The following is a 17443-nucleotide window of genomic DNA, read 5'->3' on the forward strand; positions in this document are numbered from 1 at the left end:
TTAGGTACAATGTACAATAATATTATTTTAAATAACATTATTATAATAAGTAAAATTGGTTTAATCGTAAATTACGCTTATTTGAAAATACGAATACTAATGCTCAATACTTTACTTAGGTAGTATAATTGCATTTTCGTATTGTTTGATTACCCCGTTCTACCTTTTTGAAAATCTAACATACCTATTGATCCCTTAAGCTCTTATTTTAATAACTTCATTCAATTCAATTTCACTCAATGTTTTATCACCAAAAGCATTAACTATACAATGCATTTATAAATGCATATAATAAAGATAATTAATAACGAAATATCATAGACGTTGTTATATCAAATATATATTTTATATATTACATTAATATAATTCATTTTAAATTTATTCTTAATAATTTAAATGCAATTAATCGCAAACGAAAAACATAATGGCTAGACGCCTTATCTGCACGAGTCACGGCATAGTTACACAGGTCACTAAGACCGCAGCACTATATTGTCTACTATGGAGTGAGACAATCTTTAATAATCTGCGGCCTTCCGTGACACTATCCTAACCATCATCGGTGGCTGAAATGATGTGCCCTCTAGAGGAGTTAACACACACATTTACAGCATTGAATTGAATTGTCAATTAAATATTTAAATATTAAATCTATATAAATACGCAAAACTGTAAAAGTCATGGTGACCGCTGAACGAAAAACTTGCGTGCTAACAATGCCCTGCAATCGCGATAATAAATAATAAATGAACTATTCTTCATGATAATAATATAGTTGATATTCTAATCTTACTCGTATAATATTATAATTATTACTACTACTAAATTATTTAAAACAAATTCACACCATGGTAATTAACTAAATAGAACATTATATAAAACTTCCTAGCCATCTCTTCTCAATATCTAAACTGTTATTATTCTAACTTTTAGTGAACATATTGTTATAGTTGTTATCCAAGATTATCTAATTCTGTACAATGTACTGGAACGAGATGAATCCTCAAAGACGCAATATTTTGTTTAAGTTTGACAATTCAGACATTGAAAAAGACAGGGAGCGAATACTAATAAAAATTAAAACAAATCTATTTAATTTCGTTAATTTATTTTTTTCATCTTCCAACATACATGGTCTTAACCACTTGACTGACAAAAAAAGACATTACATCGAAAAGTATGTGTTCTGTTATTTTTCACATTATTTACACGTGTAATATCATTGTATTTATAATTAATTGTAAGATTATATTAAAAAAAGATTTTGTTTTAGATTTTAGGTATTATTTGTACCTATTACTTATAACCATTATTTCACATTTGCACAAAATCTGGTCTACATTTTTAAAAGGTATTGACGTATCTTTGTAGAGCTAAATTAATTTATCCTGATTTTCCGATAGTATCTTTTATATTATTATCATTTGAATGAATGAATACTAATAATACTATTGATTAACTGGTGTATAAAATATATATTTTACATAAATTACCAAGATCTCAAGTGTATCAAAATATTTTTTTCTATTTTGTCAGAACAGTTTATTAATATATAATTATAATAATAATTTAATTCAAGTTTTAAAAAACATATGAATTTTATTACAACGCTTATTTTACTAGCGTTATTTCACTATAGACATAATAATAAATAATAATAATACTGAAATAAAATATTTGTAGGTATAAAATCGAATAGACGATTAATTTATTATAATTAAATTAACTTTTTAGACGCTAATTGAATTCAGTTGAAAATACTTGTAGCAAAGGCTTGTATTATACAATAGGCAACTATTTTTATATAATTTACGTATAAAAAAGTAATTATTTGCATATTCATTTAGAACAGGGATGGCAAATCCATGGAACAAGATTTTTAACAAAATTTTTAATATGATATATCATATAATATTACAAGCTTAACCTGTGCACTTCGTTACCCGTTAAAATGCCAATTCTATAATTAGTAAAATTCGAATTTTGATGAATTTGTTATTTAAAATTCGGTTTAATGGTGATCAAAACTTAGACGTTTTCATTGACCATTTTGATTCTTAAAAAACTTTTGCAAGCACCACTTTAAAATGCAAATGTTGTAAAATGCTTTTTTATTACACACTAAATCTGTGGTAAGATTGTACGAATGTATCGTGTAAATTGCGAGCATTGATCTATCATTGTTCACGCTCTACGTTTATCAGTCAATGAGTTAGTCAAGTAAAAATATTAAAGTCATTTTGCTCGGCGTTGCCCGTGAGACTCCCTTATGATTATGCAAACAGTATATTATCAGGTAGGTATCCTCCCGTGGTGGATTGCAGATCCCGCGAGATGTGTACGTAAGTTTATAATTTCTAACCCTTAAGTTTCAAAGTAATATCAATTTTTTTTTTATTACAGTGAATAAAATACAATACTGTGCCATCTCGTGGTTTTATGTTGTTGCCTGTTAGTAAAACAATAAAACTTGGTATAATTTGTTATGTTAGTTTCTTGCTATGATTTTGAGATTTACGATGGACATTGACTTATTCGCTAATTCTTATTTTCGTTGTTATGGTTTTGACAAAATATAACAACTATTATATTCAACTTTAACTAATAGCGACCTTACAATAAACAAAAATATAGTTTATTTTCTAGCTGGATAGTGACGCCATTGTTGTTATTTTTTCACATCCAGATTCCGTGCTTTCTTTAAATTATATTACATAAGAACCTTCTCTTGTGACTTATAGGAGCGAATCATCAGTGAAAAATGTTACAAAAACGAGGAAAATAAAAAATAATAATAATAAATCACACCATGGCTACCGACAATAAAATAATAATAATAATCAGTACTTTTAATTTTTTTTTTGTTAACATTTTTACCATGGTTACTGAAAAAAATTTTTTTTGTCCACTTAAGAGGCCATAACTCCAAAACTACTTATTACACAGCATAAAAACTTCACAGAAACCATCTACATATCAATCTTAATATGCCCTATAATTTTTATCAATATCAATTTGGTAGATCTTGAGTTATAAAATTTATTCAAAATGTATACTTCTTTTTATATATTATATATATAGATAGATAAGTAATAGGTAAACATATTAAAAAACTTTTTTTTTCAATATTGAATATAACATTCAATATTATAACAATAACAATAATAACAATATAATATTTTTCATGGAACGCTCTAAAATAAAAGGTAATTTTTGGCACGTAGTGTCCAAAAGGTTTGCCACCTCTGTTATAGAATAACTAATATAATATTTATATCTAAAAATAGTTAAACTTACTACATTGAAATATTTAGATATATTTTTGGTGGTGTAATTTTAAAGACCCTGCAATCTATTTTATCCAGTTTAATACTTAAACTACCACCAATACCCCTTCTATAAAATCTCTTCACTGATGTGTTCATAATATACAAATAATAGTTAATTGGATCGAAAAGAAAGAATGTGATCACAAAAAAAATATTTGATATCTTGTGTCCAACTCTTTTATAATAAACACAATTTTTAATAATTACATTCTATACTTTATTCGGAATAAGAACAGGCTTCGGAGACGACCAGTTTACGTCGGCGGGGGTTAGATTTATTCTACCAATGCTGGCACTCAAAGCAAACCTTCGGAACAAAGTCACACCCACGAGCATGAGTCAGCTGTCGAAGCATATTCTTATTCCAAATAGTGTATACGTTCAAATATAATTTTAATGTAAAATATTATTATATTATCACCATGATACACAGTATATACATTATACATAATACATAAATGTAACACAAATCACTAACCACTAATAGTTTATTATTCTAGAAAGCCTATGTATATGTAGGTTTTCTAGTTTATCGTTTTAACTATTATTTTATGTGACAGATTAACTTGGGTCATTGCAATATGTTTGAGTATCTATGGTTCAGCAATTCTAGGTTCTTCCACATGGAATCGTTATCAAGAAAATCCAACTGTGATATCTATGGACAGAGAATACAAGGAATGGGCTACTGCACTTCCAGCAGTCACTTTATGTCCTACAAACAAAATTGATGACCAACTTTTTGATGAACTCGTACAGAAAAAGTAAGATTTAGTTAAAAATATGACTCATATAATAAAATCAAATGCTGTTATAGTTTAAAATAAATTTAGGTAATTTAAAAAATAGTTGTTAAAGAAAATGTTTAACTATAGTATTTTATTTTTAAAAACATTTCTTCAATTATTAAAAAGTATCTATCAATATTGATAAAGTTTTATAATATAAATCAAATTCCAGTAATATAATAAACAATAGTATAATATATACAAAATAATTAGTGTATTTATTTATTATAATTATTTATTGCTAACAAATTAACAAACTCTCGTCTAACAATAAATCAGGTTAAAAGATAATAATAATTTACATCAATAAATTTGTAGTCAATTTAAACATAATATTTTTATTTAACAAGCGTGGTGAAATAATGAAACTTTATGTTTTTGTTTTGTCTTATTATTTTTAAATCGTTTACATTACATATATGTATAAATAATAATAAAAAAAACTCATTAAACACCTACTGCTTTAGGTTTTCAAATTACACAGACGAGGAGAAAGAAGAATTACGAACGTTCCTGGTTTTGTTGGCGAACGCCACTTATGGTACGTTTAAAGAAGTGCCTGAGTATAATCGAATATCGCCAAATGAATACTTGGATTACATTATGTCGCTGAGTGCCAATGTATCGTACACAATCAGCAATAGTCACGTGGACATATTTTCGTCGATCGAATCGGTGCCAAGCGTAACCGAATTGGGCTTATGTTATTCGTTCAACGGGTATATCGCACCATACAACAATTACAAGTATATAAATAAAATCAGTTTCCACGAGTACAGGAGAAAATAGTATTATAAAAAACCTAGCGCGTTTAGAGAAACGTAATTTCTGTCGTAGATATTGGAAAAACCGCAACATCAGTGAGTTCCCGAAGATAGAAGTAATGTCGGGCACCCCGTTAGACGGGGATATTTTCGTTCAGATAACGTCCATGAATTTTGGTTACATGGTAAAGCGTTTTATTTTATTTTTACCTGCTTAGATTAGTCTATGATAATATAATAAAAATATTATACAGTAATACACTTCCATATTAGGGATTTGTGCACTCTCCTTACGAAGCGCCCGACATAGGATGCCGTATTTACTCGTCACCGGAGTATTTCGCCAAAACACTAGAAGTGACTGCGCTGAGTATATTCAGTACGCCTGAAATCAAATATCTCTCTCCCAGACAGAGGGGCTGCCGGTTCTTGGAAGAGAGCGATTTGGAAATAAGTCCGGAAATGTATACGTACAATATGTGCCGGAACCAGTGTCGAATGGACCAAGCGCGAAAATTATGCGGATGTGTTCCCTACTTTTATAGGCCGCTGAGTGAGTCACTTTGTAGTCTTTACTTGTTCCGTTTTAAACTACGTACGTTTTTATAATACATAGTTATATAGATACAATCGCATAATGCACGATAGTAAATATTTTGAGAAAACCTTTAGTGAAGGTAAAGGTGAATGTGAATTTAATAGGTACTGTGAGTGTCTATGACCACTATTGTGTTTTCATTTATTTTCTTAATCTAAATTTTTATATTACCTAATGATTAAAATAATTATAGGTATTATTATTATATTATACATTTAATTAATATATTATCGCGTTTACATATTAATTATATTTTATGGTTTGCACTATCGCAACATAAAACATTGGAAATAATTGGTGAAAAGCGCAATATATATTTAACAAAAATCAATATAGAAGATTAGGTATATTAAAATGAATATTAGAAATTGTTTGATCCGGGTAGAGTATAAAAATACCCAAATTAATCCACTATTTTTTCCACATTAAACCTAAAAATTAAAATTAAATACTTATACAATAATGTTGAGATTGAATTTCAGAAAAATATAAAATATGCAATGTCGAAGGAATGCATTGTTTGGATCAATATAAAGGTAAATTAGATTGGTTTACGATGGTACTTATATGATGAAAATATTTATTATTGAATTGTTGTAGAATTCCTTATAAAACTTCGGAATACAACAGGAGTTGATGAAAAAGTAAACTGTGGCTGTTTCCCACCTTGTGATGATGTTAATTATATCGTAGAAGGTGACGACACAATTGAATGGTAATTTACTTTTAGTTGTTTATGTTTAATAAATAACTAAAACCCGGAGTAGGTTAACTACTCCAATATGGAACACCACTTAAACACTCTCATTGCTCAACTTTATTCCTATACTCTTCCGGCCAATTTAGCCATACGCCTTAAATGCGAATAACCAGAGATTTTTTCAATGCTTATATCATAATTAACTAATAATAAAATAACTATTATTTTTCTTAAGTAATAACTAATAACTAATGTTCATAACGTGAAACTCCTAGTCAATGTTTCCTTTTTCACTGGCTTATATACATTACAATAATATCATGTAATAGTTATAATTTATCATTAAAATAAATGAATTTATATATAAAAAAAAAAGTGTAGCACAAAAATGTACTATTATTTGATTGGAAATATGATTACTTATAATTACATCTGTTAAACAGGATTAATTATTATATGTTAACGCAATAATCGTGATTTTTTCCAGGATCCTAGGAACTAATTTGAAGTGGGGACTTATCAAGTATCCTCGTATGCGTTTGAAGAGAAACATTCTTTTCGGTTTCACTGATGTTTTAGGTAGGTAATCGAAAAAAAAAATACAAATAACATAAAATTATAACATTTTTTATATACTTACACGTTTTAGTTTCGATTGGAGGCACCGCCGGTTTATTTTTTGGATGTTCGGTTTTAAGTTTCTTGGAGATAATTTATTTCTTCATATTTCGTCCGACATTGAAGTTCTTGTATAAGAAATAAGAAACATTATCATTACTATTACCAGGGTTGGAATTTTATAGCTTTTGCAGACTTCTAATAAAATGCTTAAAAATAGTAGAGTAAGCTAAAAATGTGTTTCTTGATACAGATAACTGAAATTAAAAATTTTATTTTGAATTTTTTTGCATATTTTGTGATTTTTTAATTTTTAATGCTTTTTTTGGACTTTTTGAGACTTTTTTTGCAAATCTGTCTTTTTTATAAAATTTCAAATTATATTTTAACAAAATGTGTTTTTAGATTTTTGTCAATCAAATTATCAAATAAATTCTAAATATATAGATTCAATAAATAGACAGAGTATACGCTGATGCAACACCGTACTGCAATTACAGCGATAATATTTTATATAATATAGTATAATATACTATTACGATGATTTCGAATTAGGTAGTTGGTTCTAATTTTTGTTATCTACTGAATTTGTTGGGTTTTTTTGTCGATTTCTTCTGTAAGATTTCCTTTTTTTGGCATATTTTGTTGTTTTTATTGCATATTTTTAGCTCATATTATAGCGCATATTTATGTAATTTTAAATGCTGTAAAATCTCAACCCTAATTTTTATTATTGTTAGTATTCCACTACTCATTCTCTTAATATTATTAATTTAATTTAACTACTTATCTCTATTTTAAGTAAATACAAAACAAATAATTATATAAGCAAGTTTAAGCTTAAATTATTACAATTGTATAGTTTCACATAGAATATCAATTGCTAACCAATATAAAATGAACCAATTGAAAATTGTGAACATCAAAAAGTTTCTCTGTAAGATAATCTGTAGCAATTTTATTTTATTTACGTAAGGTCAAATTTGAATTGTAATTAACATAATAAAAACTTAGTTTTTACAAATATTAACAGCTAACTTGTATTTTTATAATAGATAATAATGGTTATATATGGTTATAGTATTTATTATCAATATTCAATAGTTTGAATGGTACTTATTATGCTGTTTTAGCAATTATGAATTTAGATTGAAGTTAAAATATATGAGTGATATCTGTTGTGCTGATGTTTGTCAATATAATATGAAAATAAAAACATAAAATATTGGCTAGCTATCCTAAATAATCATGAATAGACATGATAACAATTGAACTCAATAGTCCGAGTGAGAATAATATAAATGTTATAATCTTTATATTATATTATATATATATAATAATTTTATATTTTATATTTAATTATAATTAACATTTCTATGATAAACGTAGGTTTAGAATTTAGATCATAGTATAATATAATGTGTTATAGTAATTAGCACAGATATATAAACTAATTAGATTGAAGTCTACAAATTAATGTTGAAGCCGGGAAAATGGCTGACTTTTCTTATCAAAAAGTCCATTATTTATATTATGATTGATTATGACGGATTTTAACTATTTATTATTATAAAATTATTATGTATAGTAAAAATTATTATATTGTGTGGTATGAATTATGTCAAAGAATTTTTAAGTTTAGTATTTTATTCTGTAGTATAGAGTTATATTTATAGTTCATTACTATGAACAATTTACTATTATAGGCTCCAAGTTTTGAAAATATCATGGGAGGCTCACTATTTTATAAACACTTTGTAATGCAGTTTTACATAAATCATTTCGTTTTAGAGTTCCACTATAGCAAACTAATGGAGGGCCCCCGAGCCCCTCTGTACACGACGCCCCTGTTTGCTATAATAATATAGGTTTTTAATGCAGACAATTGATAGAAGTTTCACTCGTACATATTATGTACCAATGTTTTCATATTACACAATTATTTAGTTACAATTGCATATGCACGTATTTTGTATAAATCCTATAGGTAGGTACCGTAAATTTCTGCAACTGATGCAATTTAACTGTTAGACCAGAGGTTTCCAATTAGCATTGAGCCACTGACCCCTAGCTACAACTTAAATTAGATGAGGGACCCCTTATTTGTGATAACTTACTTTTTAATTTTGTTTAATTATAAAAATGAAAAAAAACCAGTGTTACTCTACGTAGAACATAATGTAAATAATATATATATATATATATATATATATATATATATAATACATTTAATTTTTAATTATTTCACTAAAATAAAATAAAAATATCACTTTAGTACTATATAACCACGGACCCCCAAGGTTAGGTTTGGTTAGGGTTTGATCAACATTCAATACGCGTACCTTTAGGGGTCCGCGGACCACCAATTGGGAACCAATGTGTTAAACGATTAAAAATTGAAAGTTAATTTAATTTAATATATTCTGTGGTTTTGATGTTTAAATTATAACTTATAAAACAAAATGAATACCACTTTCTGTCAATTTTTATTTGTTAGTTTCTTACAATACATATATGTACTATTTTAATTCAATTAAATACAAAATTTAATAAATATTAATTTTAATATTTGCTTATAATATTATAATACATAATTAATACTTATTGTCATTTGTCATCTTCAGATTTCCAAATTTCAATACGTAATTTCAACTTAATCAGCTAGAAATATGTATACAAGAGGAATTTTGATAAGAAGATCGATAATTTTCTCGATTTCAATATTGTTGTTATAGGAAGTCGGCTATCTAGTTAGTTTATATATCTGTGATGGTGATTAGTAGTACTGAAATATTACCATTATTAGTATTAATAAAATATATTTTATAATAATAATAACAACAATCAACTATTATACAGTTGATGGGTTAATAAAAGAGCTGTCTGACTATGGTGGTGGGTATAAATATGGCGAGATGGCACCGTGACTTGTGCAGTAGAATGTTCGAGAATATTCTTGCGTAACGCTGAGACAGTAGCACTTATATACATATACCTATATGTTGCATGCCGCATGGTTTCATTGTATTGATCTAGAAAATTCTCGTGCGGTCGCCACAGTGATTAATTTTATATAAAAATGGACCCAATTACCTTTAATGTTTTGATATTTTTTTTTGAAAATTAATTTCAACGATAAGGTTTTCAGCTCGCTTATAATATTTGTTGGTTAATTTTATTATTTACAACGGAACTTCATAATAGCTTACCTAATATTTTAATATTATAATAGTTCTGTAAAATAATTGCAGTCTAAAATATTTCTATTTTTTCATCTCGACATAGATAGAAACCAAATATACGTGATACCTCAAAATTCGTATGGTTCATAAATGTTAACAGCAAAATGTAAAATCCTGATGACACGGCGTCCTGGGTAGGCTATTTGCTTACGTTATTGTTGAGGATATGAGACTACGATGATTTCTATATCACTAGTATGGTTTTATAATATAAAATACGCATTTCAACAATATATGTTACTTTTTTTGATAATATAAATATATACCGTTACACAAAGGATTTAGTGAACTATAATTTAATATAATAACTATAATCAAATGTTTAAAAAATATTAGGTTCCTTCAAATACTCAATAATACCTATGTAATTAAATTACTAAGTTGAAACTATAACTCAGTACAACAATTGCGAATTAAAATTTAAAAAGGTACTATAATCAAAATATTAATGGCTTGAAAATTGAAAAAAAACTATTATGAGGTTTTCCATAGTGTATTTTACCAGTATTATTTTTATTTATTTTTTAAATATTTAATAATGCAATGAATTTATTTTAACGCATTTTGGGATTAAAATTAAAATTAATTAAATGTGTAATAATTTAATACATTGTTTATCTATATTATAGATAGAAGTTTAGTCTAAACTGTTTACACCATTACTATACATTAGGAATAAAATATGTATTATTTATTGTCACTATAAAATTACAAAGATGAGTGTATTTAATTAATATATATTATATATATATATGGATTATGATTTATTATAATATGACTTGAGTTGCGGGTACAAATTACAAATAGATCAGATAAGTATTTGACGATGTGTAGTTTTTAATGTTTTTTTGTTCTACTCCGCTAGAATGTATACTTAAACTAAAAAACGCATTATATAATTATATATATAATATTGTTCCATGTATATTATGTATAATAAATACGATACGATAATTGATATAATATATGGAGCTGAAAGGATTATATTATATTTTTGCGTTATTATCCGATAAAAAGCATTGATAGGCTACTAACCCGATTCGCACTATCATTATACGAGTAATTAACTATAAAAAAACTTCGATACATCAGGGCAATAAATAAAAAAAATATAATAATAAATAAATATGTATCATTTTAACACCATCATGCGTAGAATATGGACGTATTTCCGCAACAGTACGGTACACGGCTTCAATTATATTGCCGACAAACGTCGTCATTGGACGGAGAGGTGAGTCAAAAACTATTGTAAAACATTACAGTATATTCTAATATATTTGTCAGAAAATTTTTTTTACTGCTTTACTATACTCGACAGTTTTACACTCAACTAACGCTACTCGTGATCATTATAAGCTTGAAATGAGTTGAAAACCCCAAAAAATATATGTATAAATTATGTTTAAATATATATGATATAAAAGTACAAAACATAATATATTATTAAGTAATACATATTAATTCAATTTATAGACACAATTTATATATCAGTAAAATATAACGAGATGATAGATCTAAATATGTAATATTTCCTATTACGTTATAGGAAAAATATAACGACATGCGCGTATAACTGAAAATTTGTTCTATAACTCGATGTATTTTACTCGCTGTACTCGATATCTCGTTTTACTCAATGTAAATATATATTTTATAGCATACAACGTCTCGTACTAAGCAATATTCGTTGTAGTGATTTCGACTGTGTTTATATTTATTTTAGTAACATATAACTTAACCTAATCTGTCTATCAGCTATACTGTAGATTAAATAAATTTTCTCAAAAAACAAACTGCATAATATTGTAATATAATAAAATAATTATAATTTACAGTATATTATTTTATAAAATATTGCTAGCCGTTATAAAAACTAATAAATAATTTTTAAACATATTTCGATAATATTTTATTATCCACTAGAGTATTTTGGGTTTTGACGTGCTTCATATCCTGTCTTGCTACGAGACAATATCTCCAAGCCACTTGGTACGCTTACAACAATAATGCCGTCAGCTTTGTCACCGACACCACGTATCTAGATTGGAACACGAGTTTCCTCTCGTTATCGGTTTGCGAACAAGAGTCACCAGACAAGTTGTACGACTTGGCTTCTAAGTGCGAATGTCATACTGAATTATGATATTATATAACAATATTTTTATTTTCTCATTTATCACAAATATTTAAAAAATGTTCGTAATAATAATTACAGGTTATACGGCACTGATCGAGATTTAAACATCGATTTTTTTTTACGGGACATCGCGTTCTATGACGGCGCATGTTATTCGTGCGTCACCCATTGTCAAAAGGGAACGTTAAACTGCACTATAAACTACGATCAAATCATACGTGAAGTAAATTTTAAAATATTAACAGATTACTACAATATATCTAAGACTTAATCAATGTGCCCAATAGTCAACATCATATTATAGTACTTATATGCAGTTGATAAAAATATCGTAATTTATACGTTTATAATAATATGTTGTAGATATCATAGCATATAAATTATATTTATTGAAAAAGATATAATAGGTATTATTGAAATTAATTAAAAAAAGTTTTTGAATTCAGTCAACCGTGGCTATTATTTTCTGTACGTAGGTATCTAATAGTATAAACAGTGTACTTTCGACTATAACTTCACGATATTACTTAATTTTATCTTACTCTTATATTTATTTTACGAAAAACTCGGTTTACAAAACACGTAATGTTAGTAGTTAGCATACGTAACTTGAAATTATGAAAAATGAATCGAAACGAAAACGGTATAACTTTTTGGTAGTAATGCTAATTATGAGGTTACCATAATAATAATATCACAATTTTAACTAATGTTTGTATTCTATTTTCGTTTCTAATAAAAAGTACTGAGAATTTTTTATTTTTATCTCCAAAAATATTAATTAGATCCAATTTTTACCAGAAACCTCTATGGTGTTGAAGTTGATAATCAACACATTTTTCTATTGTTTCTTTAGACACAAAAAAAAAAATTGAAAAACGTCATTGTAAAATCAATAAATTCGTTGTTCCCAAAAAAAATCTAAAAATTGCAGCCTCTAGTATTATTAAAATTAATTCAAATTTAATTAACCAGCTATATATAAATTATTTAAATTTGATTGTAAATATGAGACATCTGTGAAGTTAAGCAAATAGTTTCATACATATTTTAATCATATACAAGAAGTAAAAATTTAGAGGATGTTAAAAAAATACATGTTGTTAATTTATTATTATACAAATAATTAAGGATATATATCGTTCAGTTGTATGTAACGGATAGTCTAAATTAACAACTATGTTAAAAAAAGCTTCAATTTACATATGATCAAGCTCAGGCGTTACGCAGTGGTATTCGTTATTTGAGAGTTAAATTAATTTTTTTAACTCGTCTGTAGATTCGATCAGAATGTAAAGATCTAATTGGCAATTGTTATTGGAACGATGAGCCGTTCGAATGCTGCGATCAATTCTTACCAATAACGACTGAAAATGGTGTGTGTTTTATTATAAACTCTTTACACACAGTAAAGTGAGTAAAATAAAATATTAAGAACATACGAGTATATAACTATAAACTAAAACTAACTAGATATTATTAAATAAAACATTTAAAAAAGTTACAATGGTTGAAAGGGGAAAGTTTGATGTTTGCCAAAGAGAGTATAGTCTCTAGATTAGATCTCTCCTTACATATTTCGGATATTTAAACCTTGATAACCGATATTTCTCTTATAATGTTCAGTGATATTAGTTTATGAGTTTATATCGCCAAAAGCCCTAGCGTAAAATGTCCACGTATGTATACCCTTCTTTCTACATTGGTGATAAGTTTGATTTTTCCACAGATTTTATCTTCCCTTTCCATATAAAAGTAATATACATGCTACTGATTACAAGTAGTGTGACAAGTACGGGAAGTAAATTATTTCTATCGTGTGCGAGAGTTGCATTTTGGCCAAGACTAAAATTATCCTGCTAGAACCTTACATACCTTCTACATTTTGTCACGGTTTTGAAATTTCCAAAAAAGTCTTTATCGAATATCAATACTATTAACCTTTCACGGCATAAACTGTTTTTGCGATTCTCGGTATCTAGATTCGCCAAGCTGTTTTATAAAACAGCATCACAGGAGTCTAGTATTTTCAATTACAGATAAAATGAATCGATACATTCATGTATATTAGTTTGATTTTTATATTACATTGATTTACAAACTTATTTAACCACTGTGTAATAAAGAATTTACACTTCATAAAATATTTACTGTCTGATGAAAGTAATTTTCGCTTCAACCAATATCGAAGTTCAAACTTTCGATACAGGTATGAAAAAAAAACAATTTTAGAAACTTACCTATCTTGATATGAAATAAATTTAAATAAGTTATTTAGTGCAATTAGAGCATTTAATTATGTATTATGTATATATATTATTATACATTGTAGAACATCAAAAAATTGATTGTATATTGCGATTATGTTTAAAGGAAAGATGGAGAAAAATTAAAAATGATATCAAACCGACAATCAGGGCCTGGTAGCCTTTCTTTCACAGCTTACGAGTCCATAAAGGTATATTATTAATTAGGTATTCAAAACTACGAATTAATTTTTTGTTTTTTATAAACTGTATAATTATATACAGCTATTTATACACTCACCAGAAGATTTACCTTACGTAAACCATCCACAAGAAGAAAAATTTTTACTAAGTTGGGGTGTATCAATTGTGATTAAGTACCAGGTAAAGTATAATATCTTAAATTGTGACTAAACTTTAATAAATTTATATACAAAAATCTATTAAACCATAACAAAATACTATTATAGATTAAAGAGATTGAGAACGATCCGTTGTTAAAACAAGTAGATATCAAACAGAGGAATTGTCGTTTTCCGGATGAAAATAATTTAAAAGTTTACCAAGTGTACAGTAATTCCGCATGTATCGTAAATTGCAGAGCTGAAGCTCAGCTCAAAATGTGTAATTGTACGCCTCATTATTTAAAAATTCGTATGTATTTAAATAATCAAATAAACTATACTTTTTACTTGTCTATAAACTTATAAGTTATAAAATATAATTAATGTTTGCGTGTGTTTGGTTTATAGCAGGAACACCAGTTTGTGGGGTCGAAGGTCTTGGTTGTATAACTGAACATTCAGGTTTACATATTGTTTATAATAAATAATAATAATACTATTTAATATTAATACTTACTACTATTCAATGACAGACCATGTCGGCGGAATATTAGGACTTTTCCTGATTAGGCTGTTACTAATTATTATTTATCATTAAAGGCATTCTTACTTAATAAATGTTAAGAAAAATATAATAGATTATAATAATCTTGAAGAAATTATTGATATTGTTTAAAACAAAAATAATTTATAAGATAAAAAAAACTATCATTATATTATACATAAAGCTGTATATTTTTATATATATAATATGATTTAAGTGCGAAATATAAACTATTTTGTTATATTCCGATATATCCTATAGTAAGACACTGTTAAATTTAAATTGAAGATCAATTTCGACAACATATAACATTATTAAAATATAAAAAAATATGTTGTAGAATTATTCAGAGCACTAAAAACTCAAGATTTCAATAAGTTGGGTTTAGTGTGTGATTGTATCTCTAGTTGTACTGAACCAGAATATAACGTTTTGAGTAAAGAAGTTGAATCGTAAGTTCAAAATTTAACTATACTATATTTATATTACAATATATATAAATAATACTGTTAGCTTAACTACTGAAAACCAAGATGGTGAAGATTTAAAACATGATGGATCAAAAGTAATCATTGCATTAGACAGACTACCAAATGAAAGACTTAAAAGAAATGTTGTAAGATCTCGTATGGATCTCATCGGTAAGTTACACAACGTAAACGAATTATTCAAATGATTTATTTAATAAATAATTTGTTCTACATAGTTTCAATTGGAGGAACTTTAGGTCTATTTCTTGGAGTGAGCCTGTTAAGTATTGTTGAAATAGTTTACTTCTTCGTTGTTTGGACACATAAAAAACCACCAAGCGTAATAAATAATAATGTCAAAAGCAAAAAACAAATGCATCAACCAATTCAAAACGTTAATAATTTGCCATTTTTACATTGAATCATTTTATGTACATCTGATAAAAATTAATTCACACATATTAGTCAAAATATTAACTATTAACCTCAAATAATATGAAACAAAACTTATCATAATGTATTAAAATAATTAATAAATAAACTTAAAACATAGGTTATTCATTTCTTTTGCGACTATTTATCAGCTCCGTATTACAAGAACTTCCAGTATTCGTTCCAAAAAAGCGCTCGTCCATTTCATCATTAGAAAGTTTATTGAAACGCAACAAAATAAAGGACAGAATGAACTTAAAAGTAAGAAGTACGATAGTTAGGACAGAAATGTAGGTATTTGATAATACTAACGGTATCAAATGTGTAAGAAAATTTCTCATTTTCTATTAACATAAAAAATAAAAAACACGGTTTAAATAAAAACTAATAGTACAATAATATTTAACAGATATTAATTATTTACCAAAAATTTTTCATATAAACTCACCATTTTGTTTTGCGTGTTCTGCCAACTGATTATCAGAGTTTTGCGTAGAATGATTATAAACCAAATTGTTGAGTTCCGATTTTTCGTGGACTTTTAAAACTATTCTTGGTTTTTAGTTTTTTAAGGGTATACTAGTAGATAATTAGTAACTAGTAAGTAATATTTTCTCAAATTAAAATGTATATACCCAAGACTTAGTTGTTATATTAAAGATATCTTCATTGTTTAATATTCGATTATATTTAAACATTTTTAGGCTTGGATTTGCACAAAAGCTATCTAAAACGACCAATTTTTTTTAGTAAAAATAATAATTACAAATAGATATTAAGCACGAATATACTTTAAAATAAAATAATAACGGTTTATTATTGTTATTTTAGGGCTATTGCAGAAAATTATAGTCAATAGATTAGGTTAAGTCTGACCTATCATTTTATCATCATTAAAATATATAAATATTATAATAATAGTATAATTAGAGAATTTAAAATAATATAGTTCTTATTTTTATGAATTATTAAAGTATTAATGATTACTACCTAAATTGCATTGTATAAATTGTGTTACCTATGAAATATAATATTTCTGACTATTATCTGTGGTTGTTTAAAAAGATACTCTTGACCCACATAAAAATTATTATAGGTGCAAATGCACTCTAACGAATTTCCTAAATGGCGTCACTGCTGATATAATTTTAAAATGTTATAAGCAATCTAATATCCTTATCGCTGAAATTAATTTCTCCAAAAAAATCAAAATTTTAAAACATTTTAG

At 26.6% G+C, this 17443-nt stretch overlaps 1 protein-coding gene across 1 annotated transcript; it reads left to right on the forward strand.

Moving 5' to 3' along the window:
- The first annotated feature begins 892 nt into the window (after nt 1–892).
- LOC114131915 (uncharacterized) lies at nt 893–17210 on the forward strand. Its single transcript, XM_050206179.1, has 20 exons — nt 893–1177; nt 3890–4093; nt 4585–4863; nt 4955–5066; nt 5155–5434; nt 5962–6015; nt 6080–6194; nt 6667–6758; nt 6829–6928; nt 11169–11273; nt 11966–12160; nt 12258–12402; nt 13459–13592; nt 14553–14637; nt 14711–14809; nt 14896–15079; nt 15178–15231; nt 15654–15765; nt 15827–15954; nt 16020–17210. Exons 1-20 carry the CDS (start codon nt 981–983, stop codon nt 16202–16204), a joined length of 2859 nt encoding a protein of 952 aa, XP_050062136.1. The 5' UTR covers nt 893–980; the 3' UTR covers nt 16205–17210.
- Nucleotides 17211–17443: the final 233 nt, after the last annotated feature.

The sequence above is a fragment of the Aphis gossypii genome, chromosome 1 (genome assembly GCF_020184175.1).
Source record: "Aphis gossypii isolate Hap1 chromosome 1, ASM2018417v2, whole genome shotgun sequence".
In the NCBI taxonomy this organism is placed as follows: Eukaryota; Metazoa; Arthropoda; class Insecta; order Hemiptera; family Aphididae; genus Aphis; species Aphis gossypii.

Excerpts from the sequence above, each read along its gene's own strand:
- LOC114131915 (XM_050206179.1), top strand. The coding sequence starts at position 981 with ATGTACTGGAACGAGATGAATCCTCAAAGACGCAATATTTTGTTTAAG. Across the intron at positions 4,094-4,584 it reads GATGAACTCGTACAGAAAAA|GTTTTCAAATTACACAGACG; the intron begins GTAAGATTTAGT and ends CTACTGCTTTAG. Across the intron at positions 6,759-6,828 it reads CGGTTTCACTGATGTTTTAG|TTTCGATTGGAGGCACCGCC; the intron begins GTAGGTAATCGA and ends TACACGTTTTAG.